Below are 18,984 nucleotides of genomic sequence, written 5' to 3' on the forward strand. Positions count from 1 at the left end.
TAAACATTTCTAAAGGATAAATTTCCTTAGAAAGTCATTCTCATGGAGGTTAGTGAGAACTTTAGACAACTTCAAAATTTAGCTGAAGTTTTAAACTTGTATTTTAGGACTTCCCTGGTGGTCCATTGGCTAAGACTCCCAATGCAGGGTGCTGGGTTCCATCCCTCGTCAGGGAACTAGATCCCACACGCAGCAATTAAGCAACTAAGCAGTCACAAACTACAACTAAGACCTGTGCAGCCAAATGAATAAATAAAATACAAGATATTCTAAAATAAATAAATATACTTGTATTTTGTTCCTTTCTCTCATCCCTGACTTTTCTTTTTTGCCGCACCAAGTCTGATTTTAGTTCCCAGACAAGGAACCAAACCAGTGCCTCTGCAGTGGAAATGCAGAATCTTAACTACTAGTTTGTTTTCTCAGTCACTAAGTCGTGTCCGACTCTTTGTGACACCATGGACTGTAGCCCGTCAGGCGCTTCAGTCCATGGGATTCTCCAGGCAAGAACATTGGATCTCCTCCAGGCGATCTTCCCGATTCAGGGATCAAACCTGGGTCTTCTGTAGCTACTGCATTGCAGCTGGATTCTTTAATGCTGAGCCACTAGGAAGCCCAAAATGTTCCACATTTGCTCAAGTGTGTACAAGTATTTGTTATTTCAGCCAATAAGTTGGCTGAAAACAGGATTCTAGGTTGGAAATCATTTTCCTTCAGAATTTGAAAGATATAGTTCCATTATCTTCTAGCATCTGGTGTTGTTGAAGGATCTGAAGCCATCACATTTCCTGATCTTAAAGTCTCATTTTTTAACATTTTCTCTTCTATCAGCATTTTATATCTCTGCTTGTGGTTTTGCTTTACTTACTATAAGGGGATAGCTTTGAATAATCTTCAAACCCTTCTCTTCATGTTTCAGATATCAAACTTCTAAATTCCAGATGGCTATTTTATTTTCTTTTGCTCTCTTGAATTTTCCTTTGTTAAAGGAGCATCTTGTTTGTTTCAAAAATATTATGTCTTCCTAGGAAAACAAAGTATTATATGATTTTTTTTTTATCTCTGGAGAAATCAGTGGTAGTTTTCACTATGAGTTCTTTTATAGTCTTTTTTCTAGTTGCTTCATTTCCTTTGGCTTTTTATCTCATCTATCATACTATAAAGATGTTAACTAATAAAAGGGTATTACAATTTTTTAGAAATTTTTATCCAGTCTTTGTATGGATATTTAGGGTGTGCATTTTCTGAAGTCTCCTATCTCTCAATATTTTTATCTTCTGTTGCTTGGGACTCAATTTCTGTCAAGTTTAAAAAAGCAAAACTCCACCATCATCTATGTCCCATACTTCTCTTCAGCCCTGGTTCTTGCAACTGTTTTTTTTTGTTTTTAACTTTTTATTTCATGTTGGAGTATAGTCAATTAACAATGTTGTGACAGTTCCAGGGGGAGAGCAGAGCCACTCAGCCATACATGTACATGTGTCCGTTCTCCCCAAAACTCCCCTCCCATCCAGGCTACTACAAAACACAGAGCAGAGTCCCCTGTGCTATATAGTAGGTCCTTGTTGGTTATCCATTTCTAAGTATAGCAGTGTCTCAACTTTCTGGGAAAGGCTGAGGGCAGGAGGAGAAGGGGGTGACAGAGGATGAGCTGGACATGAGTTTGAGCAAAGTCTGGGAGATAGTGAAGGACAGGGAAGCCTGGGGTGCTACAGTCTATGGGGGTCACAAAGAATTGGACACAACGTAGCGACTGAACACCACCACCACCATCCTTCTCTTAAACTTGGATTTCTTGAGTGAGCATATATGTAGGCCCTTTTTCATCAACTCACAGCTTAATCTTAAAACTCCTGCAATCTGACTTTTGCCCTCACTTCTTCAAGGGCTCTCTGAGACTGCTGTAGGAGGAGTCACCTGTCCCAAAGGGGATACAGCTGAGAGCAGAACCACAGGAGTAGAACTTGCCCTCGGGAGCACCAAGAAGCCACTACCATTTGAGCACAGATGGAATCATGTGGGGAGGGGCATGCTTGTTAAAATAAGAACTGCTGGGCCCCAGGGGCTTCCCAAGTGATGCTAGTGGTAAAGAACATGCCTGCCAATGCAGGAGACATAAGAAACCCTGGTTCAATCCCTGGATAAGGAAGACCTGGAGAAGGGAATGGCAACCCACTCCAGTATACTTGCCTGGAGCATCCTTTGGACAGAGGAGCCTGGTGGAGCTATAGTCCATGGAGTTGCACAGGGTTGGACAGGACTGAGGCAACTTAGCACACAGGCACACTGGGCCCGTCTTGGATTCAGTAGGCTGGGTTGGAGCTCAACCATTTCTAATCATAACTAACAAGTCACCAGGTGCCTCTGATGTTGCCTATCTACAGGGCACGCCTTTGAGAACCATTTAAATAAAGCATTGTGACCTGACACCCATCTATGGCTACCCCTACGAAAGCAGTCATTGACCCAAATGTCAACTTACGCTTTTTGCTAAAGACAAACAAGACTGCTTTTGGTATTTCTTCATAGTTTCCTGCTATGGGGGGATGGGGAGGTTGAATACTGAAGAGGAGATGAATAACCAAACAGCAGGGCAGCCGGGGATCTTCTATCCAGCAGTCAGCAGTTAATGTTAGGGACTTTCGCCAGAATTAAATACAAATTTGTTTTGGGGGGGTGAAGAGTACCAATTTATAAACTTAATTTCAGCTGCTCCAGAAATCAAAAAGAGGCAATGGAATTGATGATCTAAGAAAGAAATTAAAATTACAGATCCAAAATACACATTCATAAAATATTGACCTATTACACTGCTTATAACAGACCCTTTTTTCCTCTTTTCCCTTACTAGCATCCAAAGGTTTCAGATGAGTCAGGCAAAGAAATCTTGCTGTTAATTGGGAGTTAATTTATAGTCAGAGGGAAACTGCCGTCTCCTCCTTGAACTTCAGCGCTTTAAGCCCAGTTCACAAACCAGCAACCATCCCTACAAGCAGAGTTTGAAAGAAATGGATTTTTCAGGCAACCTCAAGAAGACACAACCACAGAGGTGCCTTATAAAATTTCTACCCTACTTGACAGAGGGCAATATTACTCTCTCCTATTAGTCCCCTAATAGGACTACGCCCATTCACCTTATCCTTTTACTCATTAGTCATTTACATTAAAATAGGCTGGCTGATTGGCTTATCTGTTGTTTTTAAGAGGAAACGGGTAGTAGACTTTTACTCTCTCACGTAGGCGTGTCAGCCTGGGTTTTTTCTCCCTCTTTCTTAACTCTATAGTTCTTCCAGGCTTCTGTGGAGCAGTTTGAGCCTACAGCATCGCCTTCCACTGGCACCCAAAGATCTAGGAGGAGCTTCAAGCTTTGACTAGACTTCCGATGGATTCATCAGACGATAACCCAACCTGGACCCTAGAGTCTCTTAAAACATCCATCGATGATGCTTCCCAGGCAATGCAGGGTGAGCTGGGGAGAGAGGGGGCTGGTTAGGGAGGGTTAAGATACTACCTTTCTTTCTGTTTTACTGACTTCAGTCTTTTACAGAGAAATGCAGTTAAGTAAATCTCCTTGGAGGAGAGGATGGCCAGGGAGTGTAGAGCCCTCCTGTTAAAACAAACAAAAAAAAGCCAGATTAACAGGAGAAAAGTGGGAACTGTATTGTTTGCTTTCTATGCTCAGGAATCTGTCAATCTTCTAAGGACATCTGAACATGCAATAAGAATTCTCTTAGACCAGGGCTAATAGCATCTTATGAGATCAGTACTTAAAAAAAATTTTTTTTTAATTTTATTTAGCTGCACCAAGTCTTTAGTTGTGACAAGTAGGCTCTAGTTCAGTGATCAGAGATGGAACCTGGGCCCCCTGCATTTGGAGCAGAGAGTCTTATCCACTGAACCACCAGAGACATCCCAGCGGTTAGTATTTTCACCAGTATTATATTCCAATCACGAGTTTTAAAAATCTCTCCTTGGAGCCTCAAAGGATCCTAACCTTAGCTTCCCAGACCCATTCACTGGATTTGAACTCTTCTTACCCTGACTTGCCTGGTGGCTCAGAGGGTAAAGCCTCTGCCTGCAATATGGGAGGCTCAGATTCGATCACTAGGTCTTGAAGATCCCCTGGAGAAGGAAATAGCAACCCACTCCAGTATTCTTGCCTGGAAAATCCCATGAACAGAGGAGCCTGGTAGGCTACAGTCCATGTGGTTGCAAAGAGTTGGACACAACTGAGCGACTTCACTTTCTTTCACTTTACCCTGACTTCGGATGAGGATGTGTGGTGTAGGGTGGCGGTGAGCAGATGACTTGAAGCCAACCAACACCCTCTGGGTAGCCAGGAAGTTGGGTGGATCCTGCTGGCATCTATTATACCCTCTGCCTCCCCTGCATCTTGAATTCAGTATATACAAAGGGGAAAAAAATTAATGAAGATAATACCTATATAATATAGCCAGCCTCTCTCTTTTTTTGAATTTGCCTTGAAAGTGAAATCGTTCAGTTGTGTCTGACTCTTTGCGACCCCATGGACTGTAGCCTATCAGGCTTCGCAGTCCATGGGATTTTCTAGGCAAGAGTACTGGAGTGGGTTGCCATTTCCTTCTTCAGGGATCCAACCCAGGGGTTGAACCTGGGTCTCCCACATTGTAGGCAGACGCTTTACCCTCTGAGCAACCAGAGAAGCCCAATTTGCCTTAGTACCTGACAATTTCACAACCAGGACTCTTAATTTCCATTTGCACAAGTCCATGTAAGTTGAATGGATTCTGACTCTTTAATATAGTTTTAAATTATTTTACATTTATTTTTGATTGCTGTCTCTAGTTGTGATAAGTGGGGGCTATTCTCTACTTGTGGTGCGTGGACTTCTCATTACAGGCCTCAGCACAGGCCTCTAGTCACATTTGCTTCGGTAGTTGTGGTACACAGGTTTAGGTGCTCTGTGGCATGTGGGATCTTCCTGGACTAGGGATCGAGCCTGTGTCCCAAAGATTGGTAGCCAGATTTTTGGTAGCCACTGTACCACCAGAGAAATCTCAAGAGTGAGTGTTTAACAGCATAAAGCTGGATATAACTGGAACGGGTAACAGCCCCTTTGAGTTACTAGTTCTTAAGGATGGAGAGAGATTATCATGTTTGGGGATTCTTCGTCTATTGCACAGGTGTAGTGTTGTTTTTTTTAATCTAGGGATAAAAAAACAGGTTTGTTTATACTTGCTATAAAGGTGAATTGCTGAAACATTTTGACTTGCATTAATGCTTTATGTCCCTACATTCATATTAAAAATCATCCACACAAATGAAAATAGAAAAACTGTCAATATCTGATTTTTAGCTCCATGTTTTTCCACTGGAATCATACTTAGGTACCTCCAAAGCAGGGGATGCAAGAGATGCAGGTTCGATCCCTGGGTCAGGAAGATACTCTCAAATAGGAAATGGCAACCAACTCCAGTATTCTTGCCTGGAAAATTCCATGGACAGAGGAGCCCATGGGGCCTACAGTCCATGGAGCCGCAAAGAGTCAGATACGACTGAGCGCATACATAAATTACATACATACATATGACCCCATGGGAAAACATTTAACATTCAGAACTACTCATAACAGCATGAAAACAAGTTTTGGGAAGAACGTGTTTCCCATTATGGTGGATTCCACCAGGCTTAAGGGCATGCACATGCTAGTTAACATGGTATCTAGGGTCTGTCTTCACACTAAGCAACTTCCCATTGTCCTCTGTTGTGCGCTGCTTAAGAGCAGACCTAGTTTGGGTGAGAGCTAAGTGGCTTCTGGATATTGCAGTTTGCCCTAATCGATCTTAGTTTTCTTTTTCTTTCAGGTGCCACTCAACTCTCTGAAATGTTAGCAACGAACCTCAGTAACTTGACTCTCAACCCTAGTATCAAGTTGCCATATCTACCAGAATACCCATCTCAACCAACCGGGCAGTTACCTAGTGATAAAACACCCAGAAGGCGGAGAGGAGTGAGAACGCTGTTGAGTGAGCGGAGATATAGGATGCAAAAGCTGATTGAATCACTTAGACTTCGCTATGCCAAAGGAGTTCCTCGTGTGAGTTCTGGGTAGGCAGCACTGAGCCACTCTGGGGAGGGAAGGGCACTCACATATATAGAGATAAATATTGGCGGGAGGGTGGTAGTGGTGGAATTACTGGTGGTCCAGCAGTTAGGACTCCCAGGGGTTCGAACTCTACTGCAGGAGGCACAGGTTCTATCCCTGGGAGGGACCTCGAAGCCCTGGGGTTCAGCCACAAAAAAATAATATTGATGAGCAGCAGCAGTCACTCATCCACTGTACTCATGAGCGCAGGTGTGAAAGACACTTAGGGTTTTAAGAGTCTCTGACTCCTCTTAGGTTAGATGTGTGGCACTAGTAATCTGAATTTTGCTTGCTAGCTTGTCTTTTTTTCTTCCCACAAAGTCTGACTCTCAAAGAGAACTACAGCAGCAGGAGGACACTGAGGTAAGTAGAAATTCTTACTCTACAGTTGGGTGGGCATCTGGTTTGCGGGGGAAGAAGAGTGGCAAATTGGCTTGGATTATCTCAATCTTCAGAAACTCTGGATCAATCCATTCGTATTCGTGTTTTAAAAAATATATGCATGTATGCTAAGTTACTTCAGTCATGTCCAACTCTTTGAGACCCTATGGACTGTAGCCCACCAGGCTCCTCTGTCCATGGGATTCTCCAGGCAAGAATACTGGAGTGAGTTGCCATGCTCTTCTCCAGGGGATCTTGCTGACCCAGGGATCGAACCCTAACCTGCATCTTTTATGTCTCCTGCACTGGCAGGAGGGTTCTTTACCACTAGCCCCACCTGGGAAGCCCTGTATATCTATATCTATACTTTTCATGTGTATTTAGAGCAGTTTTAGGTCTCCAGCACAGTTGAGAAGAAATTTACTGAACTGATCCCACACATTCTCAGCCTCCTCTGCTGTCAACTTCTACTAGTTGTAGTGTTGCAGCTGTGAACCTACATTGTTGTTGTTTAGTCACTCAGTCGTGTCTGACTCTTTTGCAACCCCATGGACGGCAGCTTGCCAGGCTCCTCTGTCCATGGAATTTCCCAGCAAGAATACTGGAGTGGGTATTCCCACTCCAAAGGATCTTCCCAACCCAGGGATCGAACCCAGGTCTCCCACATTGCAGGCAGATTCTTTACCCCTGAGCCACCGGGGGTGCTGCATGGTGAACGGACACTGACACGCTGTGCTCGTGACCTGAGGTCTATGGTTTCCACCCAGTTTCACCCTTGGTGCTGTGCTTGTGCTTTTTCACCTGCTGTCACAAACACGATGTCGTATCCAGGTAGTAAGAGGCTGAATACCTGCACAGAGAGTCCAGCAAGTGGTTGAGTAGCTCACACTTAAGACATTCAAAGAACTGAATTAGATCCCTGAATTTGACCTGACTTTGATTCCTGGGTTGGGAAGATCCCCTGGAGAAGGAAATGGCAACCTACTCCAGTATTTTTGCCTAGAGAATCCCATGGACAGAGGAGCCTGACTGGCTATATAGTCCATGGGATCACAGAGAGTTAATCGGCAGCCATTACAAAATGACAATCTAGCATTCTTTGGCAGCTATCCATTTCAATTTGTTTTTTCCCCCAAAGTTTTTTGTTTTTGACCTTTTTTTTAGTGTTCCATATTCCAAAGGTTGTTCTAACAGCCAACATTACATTTGTGGTTTGTTAATATCACTTTGGTGTAGAAGTAAATTTCAAATTATTAACCAGTTAATCTATCTCATTCTTTTTTCCAGATTCGATCAAGAGTGCGAAGATTCCAGTGTACCTGTAGTTATTGCCAGTTTAAGAGAAATCCTTCTGATGATAATTATGAGAATTATTACAACACAATATATAGAAATTATGCCACAGAATCAAATGAGTCATAAACCTTGTTCTTGTACTGTTTTCTTGCTGGTTCATTATGAAGCAGCCTGGGAAAGACTGTACCAATATTTTGATAATGTATATTGTAAATTTGTCTTTTTTACTTGCATCTCTTTTCTACCTTAATACAATTAATGTATGAGGAATCTATATGTAGCTTGGATTTGAAATGATTTGAATATACACTAGTTCCACTTTGATCTGACACCAAGAAGTACTAATTAAGTCTCAGGTATTGCCTGTTTCTTAAACCTTAAGTTCGCTATAAGATGAAACTCAATATTAAGAATTTGAAACAAATTAACTTGGGAAGGAATGTAAAGATAACATTGGCTGGCTTGGCCAGAGCATTATTAGTGTGTTAAATAGTAATAAAATTTTTTGATGCGCTGTTTCAGTTTTCAGTAGCGAATAGGTGTGTTTATAGATGATCTGAATAAAACTTGAGACTTATTTGAGTAACTTTTAAGATAAATCCTTGTTCTTATCTTAGACTTGTTTTTGCTAGCTGTGTATTAAATGAACAATACTTACCCCCATCACGTTCTCAGAGTGTAAATACATCTGGTGTTCTAATTTTTTTTTTTTTTTTTTTGGCATTCTAATATTTTGTGATACTGGGAAGAAAGTTTACACATTTGAGTTAAGGTTACCAAACAGGTGCAATGATGTTTGTACATAGTATCCTCTTGGAAGAAGTTAACCAGTTGGTGTTGTAAAAAGATATTAAATTGGGGGTGCTTCCCTGGTGGCTCAGTGGTAAAGACTCCACCTGCCAACGCAGATGAACAATGTACACGGGATTTGATTCCTGGTTTGGCAAGATCCCACATACCTTGCAGCAACGAAAGCCTGTGTGCCATACTATGGACCCTGTGCTCTAGAGCCTGCACCCTAGAGCCCACGTTCTGAAACAAGGGAGGCCACCAGCGTGAGAAGCACGCACACCGAAACTAGAGAGTAGCTCCGATCAGGCGGCCAAAGCATTGGAGCTTCAGCTTCAGCAGCAGTCTTTTCAGTGAATACTCAGGGATGATTTCCTTTAGGACTGACTGGTTAGATGTCTTTGCAGTCCAAGGGCCTCTCCAGGGTCTTCCCCATCACCACAATCCTCTAATTTAGGCCCTCTTTGAAGTGCCTAGGCAACAGTATTTGATGCATACTTCCTGAGTTACTTTACAGATATAAAAGAACCTTGAACCAAATGAAAGATGTTACTACTGGATGACCACAAGCGCAGAGCCCCAGGGACCCTGGAGCCTGATTTTGTTAATCCCTGTAACACTACCTGGGACCCCTCTCCTTCACCTGTTTTTTTTTTTTTCTCTGACCGCACCTCCTTGCTTATGGAATCTTAGTTCCCTGACTGAGGATTGAATGCAGGTCCTCCACAGTGAAAGTGTAGAGTCTTAACCACTGGACCGCCATGGATCTCCCTCACCTAGCTTCTAAAAATGCTCAGGGCTCCCCTGGTGGCTCAGTGGTAAAGAATCTGCCTGCCAATGCAGGAGACTCAGGTTTGATTCTTGGTCCAGGAAGATCCCAGATGCCTCAGAGCAAATAAGCCTGTGCGCCACAGCTACTGAGCCTGGACTCTGAACTGCCAGCTACTGAAAAGTGCAAGTGTTGGCTCAGTTGTGTCTGACTCTTTGGGACTCAATGGGCTGTAGCCCTTCAGGCTACATGGAATTCTCCAAGTAAGGATACTGGATACCATTCCCTTCTCCAGGGGATCTTTCTGATCCAGGGATCGAACCCAGGTCTTCTACATTGTAGACAGATTACCGTCTGAGCCACCAGGGAAGGCCACAACTACTGAGGCCCAAAAGCTCTAGGGCCTGTGCTCCACAACAAGAGAAGCCACCGCAATGAAAAGCCTGAGCGCTGTAACGACGAACAGACTGTGCTCTCTGTAACTGGAGAAACAACCTTGCGGCAATGAAGATCCAGCACAGAGAAAAATAAAATTATTTAAAAAAAAAATCTGTTTCTTCTGCTCAGGGATTTTGAGACCATAAGCCATCCATATCCTTGCCTGGTCCTATAAGAAACCTTTTCTGCTCAAAATCCAACGTTCAGAGTGTGAGGTTAGCTAGGCATGTGGGATGGGAAGGATGGAATGCAAATTCCTTTTCAACATTGATTAATAATACAAAGAAAAGCTGTCTCTGAACCTCTTTAGCATCTAAGGAAAACCTTCCCCAAAGGCTAACACCCAATTTTCCAAATTTTCTCAGAAAGGCAGTGGTTCAGAGAACCTACCTATTAATAGTGTCAGGTTGGTGAGCAGACACAGGCCTTTTTTAGTATCTTTTTCTTCCTTTATCTTTCTTTTATTAGAGAAGACAGTGTAACAGGAGAAGAGCCTAACAACATGCCCCCTGGTCATACACTTGCTCTCCCAGACCACTTTCCACGCCCAATAAGAGCTGTATAAATGGATGGGCTGATTGTTTGGTGAGTCATGATTTATTTAGAAGATTCCACTTGGGTGAGCTGACCTTCAGCTCCTGAAAAGGAGCCTTGGAGAGCTTGTCTGTGGTTTGAAAGCCATAGAATTATAACCCCTAGTGCACACAGATTGGAGAAGGAAATGGCAACCCACTCCAGTGTTCTTGCCTGGAGAATCCCAGGGACGGGGGAGCCTGGTGGGCTGCCGTCTATGGGGTCACACAGAGTCGGACACGACTGAAGTGACTTAGCAGCAGCAGCAGTAGCAGCAGTGCACACAGAGGTTTTTCTATGTTTGAAAATTCCAAAAAAGACACAGCACTTTGTTACAATTAGACAAATCTAATGAAAAATTTTAAAGGTCCGGCACGTTAGTGATTTTCTCTGACATACCCTTGTCAGCTCCTCAAATTCTGGTGACAGTCGTTTGGTTCCAATCCTCCCTTCTCTCCACCTCCAAGCTGCCCCCACCCCTTAGTTACAAGCAGAATACTGATGATGCATTTTCATACAGGCTGGTGGAAAGCGCATGGTGTTACAGATACTGGTAGCTTCTGTTTGAAGAATTACTACAATACTCCCTGAGATCATTTTATAGAGAGATGACCCCACTGATGACAACGAGCTATTTCCAATGGAAAAAGAAAACTTTGTAGTAGCTTCAGCCTAAGGTCTGAATGAGGAAAGGAGAGATTTAAACAACAACAAAACCCCACTTCATTCACTTCTAAAAGTGCTTCATTTAGTTTCCTGAGAAAACGCCCTGCTTTAGTAATGGGAAGACACTGGGTTACCAGGCTGAGTGCAAAATACATACGAAACCCTGAACACAACTGCATAATCTTACTTGACTCTGGGAGGCATCCTTTACAGTTAGAGGCGGGTGGTACAACTCTGCAGGTCAGCAGAAGTTATTGGACAGGCAGCATCCCTCTCTTGGAAACTTCTCAGAGGGGCAAACTCTGTGCTCCATCCCCAACCACTAGGTCAGTGGAGCCCAGTGACTTAAAAAAAAAGCACCATGTGAGAACTGCAAGTTAAGTTTTATTGGGGGCAATGTAAGGACTACAGCCTGGGAGACAACACCTCAGATAGCTCTGAGTAACTGCTCCAAAGAGACAGGGGGAAGGTCAATATATACACGATTTTGGTGAAGGGGGAGTTCATGTAATCAAGCACATATTTTTTTGCAGAAGTTTTCTGCTAGTCACAGGATTAGTCGTCACGATGAAGGATTTTAGTGCTTTTCTAAATATGAGGCAATAGAAGAACTGGGCTCATAAAATCAGGTCCTGAAAATATCTATCTGAAGACCTGTTCACGCCAGTTCCTGCCCCCCACCCTCGAGGACAGACAGCCTTATTTCTGCTCTCCACCCTGAACTCCTTTCAGAGAGCGGTAACAATCAGCAGCTCTAGCACCCCATGATTTAATCCTCATAGCAGTGGATGGCAAATGCCAATGGCAAGTGCCAATTTATAGCCGACACCAGCAGTCAGTATTTTAATAAGCCCTCCAGGTGACTGTGATACACTCTGAAGCTTGGGAGCTGCTTTGGATACACCTAACAGGGTCTCTGCAGTTTCTCTGAGGTTCCCATGATGCCTCTAAAAGGCATGTGGTCCTGCAAGCATCATTTACATATATTGAGAGGTAATGTCTGTTCCTTTTTTGTTTTCATTTTTAAAAATTTTGAATTTATTTATTTTTTTAATTGAAAGATAGTTGCTTTACAGAATTGGGTTGGTTTCTGCCAAACATCAACATGAATCAACCATAGGAATGTCTGTTACTTTTTTAATAGGAAAGTATTTTGCTTGTGCCAGTCTAACAATTTCACCTCTAATGGTGCAACAGAAATGCCTCCAGGGACATACATTAAGAGGGACGCCACTTAATTATGGCCTCACTTCCCAAAGGGTTTCCCTGGTGACTCAGACGGTAAAGAATCCACCTGCAATGCAGGAGACCTGGATTCCACCCCTGGGTGGGAAAGATCCCCTGGAGGAGAGCATGGCAACCCACTCCAGTATTCTTGCCTTGAGAATCCCCATGGACAGAGGAACCTGGAGGGCTACAGTTCATGGGGTCGCAAAGAGTCAGACATGACTGAGTGACTAAGCACAGCACACAGCACTTCCCAAAACCAACAAAATAGAGATTCCCGGTCCTACTCTATTCCAGCGGCGGAACCCAGGAGGTTCAGGCCTGCTTTGAACAGTCTTTTTTACTTTGGCCACCTCATGCGACGAGTTGACTCACTGGAAAAGAATCTGATGCTAGGAGGGATTGGGGGTGGGAGGAGATGACAGAGGATGGGATGGCTGGAGGGCATCACCGACTCGATGGACATGAGTTTGAGTGAACTCTGGGAGTTGGTGATGGACAGGGAGGCCTGGTGTGCTGTGATTCATGGGGTCGCAAAGAGTCGGACACGACTGAGCGACTGAACCAAACTGAACTGAAATGCTTCACAATATTCTGGTAAAAGTATGGAGGTTGGGAGGGAGAGGGGATCCCTCTGCCTCACTGCCTTCCAAAGGATCCTCGTGAAAGGAATTTAACATTGCCTGATTTCTGAATCCAAGACCTCTAAAAGAGTCCTGTATTTTGTGTTATTACCTCCTCCCCTCTGCAAAGAGTGGGTAATTTGCCCACCCAGTCCTTCCTTGGATGTCACAGCCTTTTCTCAGTTTCCCTTTCCCCAAACAACCCTGATCCCCATCACCCATGGTCTCCAGGGCAAGAAAGAATATTTTTTTTGAGAGAATGTTTTAAAATGTTAGCAGGATGGGGACTTCTCCTGTGGCCCAGTGGTTAAGGCTCTGCTTTCCCAGTGCAGGGGACCCGGGTTCAATCCCTTGTCAGGGAACTAAGATGCCACACACTAACTACTGATCCCACAACCGGGGAAGCCTGAGCACAGCAAGGAAGACCCACCCTAGCCTAAATAAAGAAATAAAAGCCTGGAGGGAAAGAAGACCTTCATGGTAATTCATTTCACATGGTTGGAATTTTATTTATTTATTTATATTTTCTTCATTTAAAAAAATATTTCCCAAACTTTCTACAAGGAAATGAAATACATTTACTTAAAAGGGAATGCAAACTTTATGCTCGAGACATCAATTACAAGCTGGCAAATGTAAATGCTACCACTCTTAAGAAATCTACACCCAGGAGGGGACAGGTTTTTTTGCTTCTGAGTGAGAGTATATTTAAAACCACACAATGTTCCTTCCACAATAAAAATAAAAATAGAAATGATGGAAACAAACCCGGCACATTCCATGTGATTGGGACAGGAGGAGTGAAACAGTGATTTATTGGTGTCCCTGGACTCACTGATTCCCATCAGGGTAATAGTTGCTCAATCCTCCAGGGAATAAACTTTGAACTTTCACTTTTGTGATGATTCTGATGATTTAGTGAGGAACACCGCAGAGACTGCACTGACCCAAAGAGAATCCTTTGATACTAGGGTTAGAAATAGATTGGAATCACAATAATGTGAATATACTTAGCGCTGCTGAACTGAACACTTAAAGTTAGTCAAACTTTAAAGTTAGTTATGTGGCTCAGCTGGTAAAGAATCCGCCTGCAATGCAGGAGACCTGAGTTCGATCTTTGGGTTGGGAAGATCCCCTGGAGAAGGGAAAGGCTACCCACTCCAGTATTCTGGCCTGGAGAATTCCATGGACTGTACAGTCCATGGGGTCGCAAAGAGTCGGACACGACTGAGCAACTTTCACTTCACATAGTTAAAATAGCAATTTTTGTATTATCTTTTAAATCACAAACACATAATTTTATAAAGAAAATTTTAAGGAAATTCAGGAAACGGCAAGCCAACAAAGAAAATCAATGGAGTTAAAAATTGGTTCTTTAAAAGAACTTATAAAATTGATGAAACTCCAGAAAATCTTTAAATATATATTCTTTTTAAAAGATAATGCAGCTTTTAGGAATTCAGCTTTTAGGAATAAAAACACATGACAATTCCATTCATTTTGTAAGCTTGAAACATATATGAGAACTTCACAAAATGGATGACTATTATCAAAAAGAAAAGAGATAACAAATGCTGGTGAGGATGCAGACAAAAGGGACCATGGTACAGTGCTGGTAAGAATGAAAATTGATACAGCCAGTATGGAAAACAGGTCAGGAGTTCCTCAAAAAATTAAAAATAGAGCTACCATGTGATGTAGTAATTGCACTTCTAGGTATATTCAAAAGAAATAAAATCAGTGTCTCCAAGCTCTATCTGTACCCCATGTTCATTGCAGCATTATTCACAATAGCTAAGACATGGAAACAACCTAAATGTCCATTGATGGTTGAATGGATAAAGAAAATGTGACACTTGGGACTTCTTTCATGGTCCAGTGGTCAAGAACTTACCTTCCACCGCAGGGGACATGGGTTTGATCCCTCACACCACAACTAGAGAAACGCAAGTGCCACAACAAAGACTCAGTGCAGCCAAAAGAAAAAGAATAAAAAAAAGATATGCACACATATACACAACGGAGTACTGTTCGGCCAAAAATAAGAAGGAAATCCTGCCATTTGCAACAGTATGGACGAACTTTGAGGATACTATGCTAAGTGAAATGTCAGAGAAAGACAGTGTACAATCTCACTTCTATGTGAAATCTAAAAACATTAAACTAATAGAAACAGAGCAGAACGGTGTTGCGGGGGGCTAGGTGGGGGGAGGTAGGGAAAATGGGAAGTTGGTCAAGGATACAAACTTCAAGTTATAAGATGAATAAGTTTCGAGAATCTGATGAACAGTGTGGTGACTATAGTTAACAACACTCTATTATATACTTGAAGGCTGCTCCACAGGGAGAGTTTACTACTCTTAACAACAGCAACAAGGGAATTCCCTGGTTGGCTAGTGGTTAGGACTCTGTTTTCTGGCTGCCAAGGGCTTGGGAAAGTAACATCCCACAAGCTGTACCAAAAAGTCTTAAAGAAATAAACAGGCTCTCCGGAAAAAAAAAAAAAGTTATTTATGGAGGGGAAGGATATAACTAATCTTATGATGGAAAACATTTTGCAATATATACATGTATTGAATCATCACACTTTAAAGTTACACAATGTTATACCTCAATTCAATCTCTATAAAAGCGGGGGGGAAAATAGACTTGAAAACTCATATAAAAATGAAAGAATTCCAGGAAATCACAACATACCGATGGTGTCTGAAGCAAAATATATTTTTGAAAAATTATATATGTATTTTTCAGAGCCATTTATTCCTTTATTAGCAAATTCATTCATGGATGCATTCATTCCTCAAATTCAGTGACTATGAACTGAATCTATCATATGTCAGGCACAGTGTGTTGTAAAGGGCCCACAGAAATAAACAAAACACAATCCCTCCTTGCTGCAGACTGTGTGTGTCCCCCCAAATTCATATGTTGAAATCTAATCCCCCGAGTGACAGTATTTGGAAGTGGGGCCTCTGGGGGGTGAATAGGTCATGAGGATGAAGCCTCCTGAATGAGATTATAAAAGAGACCACAGGGAGCTCCCTTGCCCCTCCGTGTGACCATACAGTGAGAAGATTGCTGACTACTAACTAGAACTCTTATCAGACACTGAATCTCCTGGCATCTTAATGTTGAATTTGTCAGTCTCCAGAGCTGCCGGTCTTGGAGAGTCTCCTCGAGGCGGGTGAGGTGGGGACATGGACACCGGGGGCAGACACGCCCGAGAAGCAGTCAACCATGTGAACACCACGCCCACTGCCGCCACTGTGGCCCATTAGCCTACATATGCGTCTCTTCGTTTGCTTATTCTGGTTTGGCTTTTTTTTTTTTTTTGGCTGTTAGGCTTGCAGGGATCTTAGTTCCCTGACCAGGGACTGAACCCTCGCCCTCAGCAGTGAAAGTGAAGAGTCCCAACTACTAGACCAGGAGGGAAGTCCCTACACACATGTTTTTAATTGATTCTAAGTAAAACCTTGTCATAAGGGGAAAAGAAAATAGGTTGGAGCACTATTGATATTGGAGAAGAAAATGGCAGCCCACTCCAGTGTTCTTGCCTGGGAAAATCCCATGGACAGAGGACCCCACAGTTTGTGGGGTCGCAAAAGAGTCAGACACGACTGACCACGCATGCACTGTTCATAACAGCAGCAGCAGACTTACAATATAAGCAAACAAACACTGAGCCACCAATGCCACTCACGAATGCCTCAATCCAGGAAGATTTGTATTAAATAGCAGCAGAAGAAGGTAGGTAGTTCTCTTTTTTTTTCAGGCAGGTAGTTTTTAATCACCATCGACTTTGCACTGCCATTCTGTCTAAAATGTGAAGGATGAAGTGCTATTTCTCTTCCTGGCAGCAGATGGCGCCATCGAGACATAGACAGCTGTCTAGAACGTAAAAATTGAGAGTTGGACTGTAAAGAAAGCTGAGAGGCGAAGAGTTGATGCTTTTGAACTGTGGTGTTGGAGAAGACTCTTGAGTCCCTTGGACTGCAAGGAGATCCAACCAGTCCATTCTAAAGGAGATCAGTCCTGGGTGTTCATTGGAAGGACTGATGTTGAAGCTGAAACTCCAATACTTTGGCCACCTCATGCAAAGAACTGGCTCATTGGAAAAGACCCTGATGCTGGGAAAGATTGGAGGCGGGAGAAGGGGTTGACAGGATGAGATGGTTGGATGGCATCACAGACTCGATGGACATGAGTCTGAGCAAGCTGTGGGAGTTGGTGATGGACAGGGAAGCCTGGTGTGCTGCAGTTCGTGGGGTCGCCGAGTTGGACAAGACTGAGCGAATAAACTGAACTGAGAGGATAAAAAGCTAAATGAGTCTTAGAGATCCTTCTGTGGTTAATTTGAAAGAGGAAGGTAGGGACTTCTGGTGATCCAGTGGTTAGGATTCCCCATGTTCAATGCAAGTGCCACGGGTTTGATCCTTGGTCAGAGAACTAAGATCCCCAAATGCCTTAGGGTATGGCCAAAATAAATAGAAAAGACCTTTGTGATTGAAACTGGCAATCCTGACTCCACTACATCTATTCTGGCAGGAATTGAAAGCTCGGCTAAGTTGTGCCTACTGCAGAGAAGCAGGGCTTTTATTTAGGTTTCAGAATTTGTACCCAGAGAGAACTTAAAAGTGAAGACTTCTTCATGCCTGAGATATCTGTGACTAGAAATCATCTCTGACTTCTCTCCAAGAGAAACACAAAGGTGTTTACTAGGGAGCCTGTCCACAGGCAGGAAAGGAGGCAGCAGAGACTCTCAAATGACCAAGGGAAAATATGATTTTTAATTAAGGCAAAATGTTTTCCACCAAACCATCTTTGGGATGAGTGCTAAATTGTGCAAAAGAGAATGAAAATATCTGCTTTAAGAGAAGGAAAAACCATCCTCTGACCCAAATCCTGTGTTTGATTGGGTAAGACTACAAGATATAGATGGGCCTTCCTGTTTGGTGTAGTGGTATAAATGCAGGAGACACAAGAGACGCAGGTTCGACCCCTCTGTCCAGAAGATCCCTGGGTTGGGAAGACCCCCTGGAGAATAAAATGGCAACCCGCTCCAGCATTCTTGCCTGGAAAATCCCATGAACAGAGGAGCCTGGTGGGGTACAGTCCATAAAGTTGCAGATAATCAGACATGACTGAGTGAGCACACATGCAAGATATGGATATCTAAAAGAGTCATTCAGGTTTCATTTTATGTTGTTTTCCTTTTGACCCTCCATCTTGTCACTTCACTCATTGTTAACAGAATTGTGGTATGTGATCTGATTATAGGGACCGCCAACATACATACTTCCAACAAAAGCTAAGTACAAAGTGATGGCCATGGGAGGTAATCTTAATTCTCTGGTCCTGACTGTCTGGAAACAAAACATCCATAGCTTTTTTGCCTGTTTGTGTTTGTTTTTGTTTAAAATATGAGTCATTTGATAAAGAACAGATTCTAGGAGTGAGTCTAGAATGAGTTAAAAAAATAATTCATGGCCTTTTCATATGTAACACTTTGTGCATTAAATATTATGACTCCCATTATACAGATGTGGAAACGATCTTAGAAAAACTACAGGTTTGACCTCAGTGACATAGCTAGAAAGTGGAGAAACTGAAACCAAAATGGAGCAGACCCCCCCACCCCACATCCTCTGCCCGCCCTTTGTGGAAAAGCTTTAGCCAAAGAGTAAAGTTAATCAGAGTAGTGAGAAAATGCAGAAATGAAGGAAAACAGTCAAAGAAGAGCTGATAATAAGTTCAGTTATTAATCATAGTCAAGAACCTTTAGTTCCGCCTTGAGGGCTATAAATAATATTCTGAGCTGTATCCTGTGAGCTGTGTTACAGATTCTGAAACCCCAAGTGGAGAAGTTAATTACATGATGACCAGACCATAGCCATGACATAAGCTGCCACAATTCTGAGAACTGGCTTCAAGGAAATGGGAATAAACTGACCATGGAACCGAAGATTAACTATACCTGAAACAATCCAGATGATGCTGGACAGACCCCCAGTGACCAATTTCAAGACGACTGTCAGAGTTGACAGTGCTGTTTCTGCTTGTAGCCCCCTCCCTCAGCCTATAAAAGTTCTAGCCCACTG

General features: G+C 42.9%; 1 protein-coding gene across 1 annotated transcript; it reads left to right on the top strand.

Annotated features, from left to right (window-relative positions):
• Positions 1-3,382: 3,382 nt before the first annotated feature.
• On the top strand, positions 3,383-7,927 carry DPPA3 (developmental pluripotency associated 3). The gene is made up of 4 exons (XM_055396685.2): positions 3,383-3,464; positions 5,844-6,076; positions 6,446-6,487; positions 7,793-7,927. The coding sequence occupies exons 1-4, from the start codon at positions 3,383-3,385 to the stop codon at positions 7,925-7,927; spliced, it is 492 nt and encodes a 163-aa protein (XP_055252660.2).
• Positions 7,928-18,984: the final 11,057 nt, after the last annotated feature.

Source organism: Moschus berezovskii, chromosome 6 (genome assembly GCF_049115385.1).
Source record: "Moschus berezovskii isolate FMDL1 chromosome 6, NW_MosBer_1.0, whole genome shotgun sequence".
NCBI lineage: Eukaryota > Metazoa > Chordata > Mammalia > Artiodactyla > Moschidae > Moschus > Moschus berezovskii.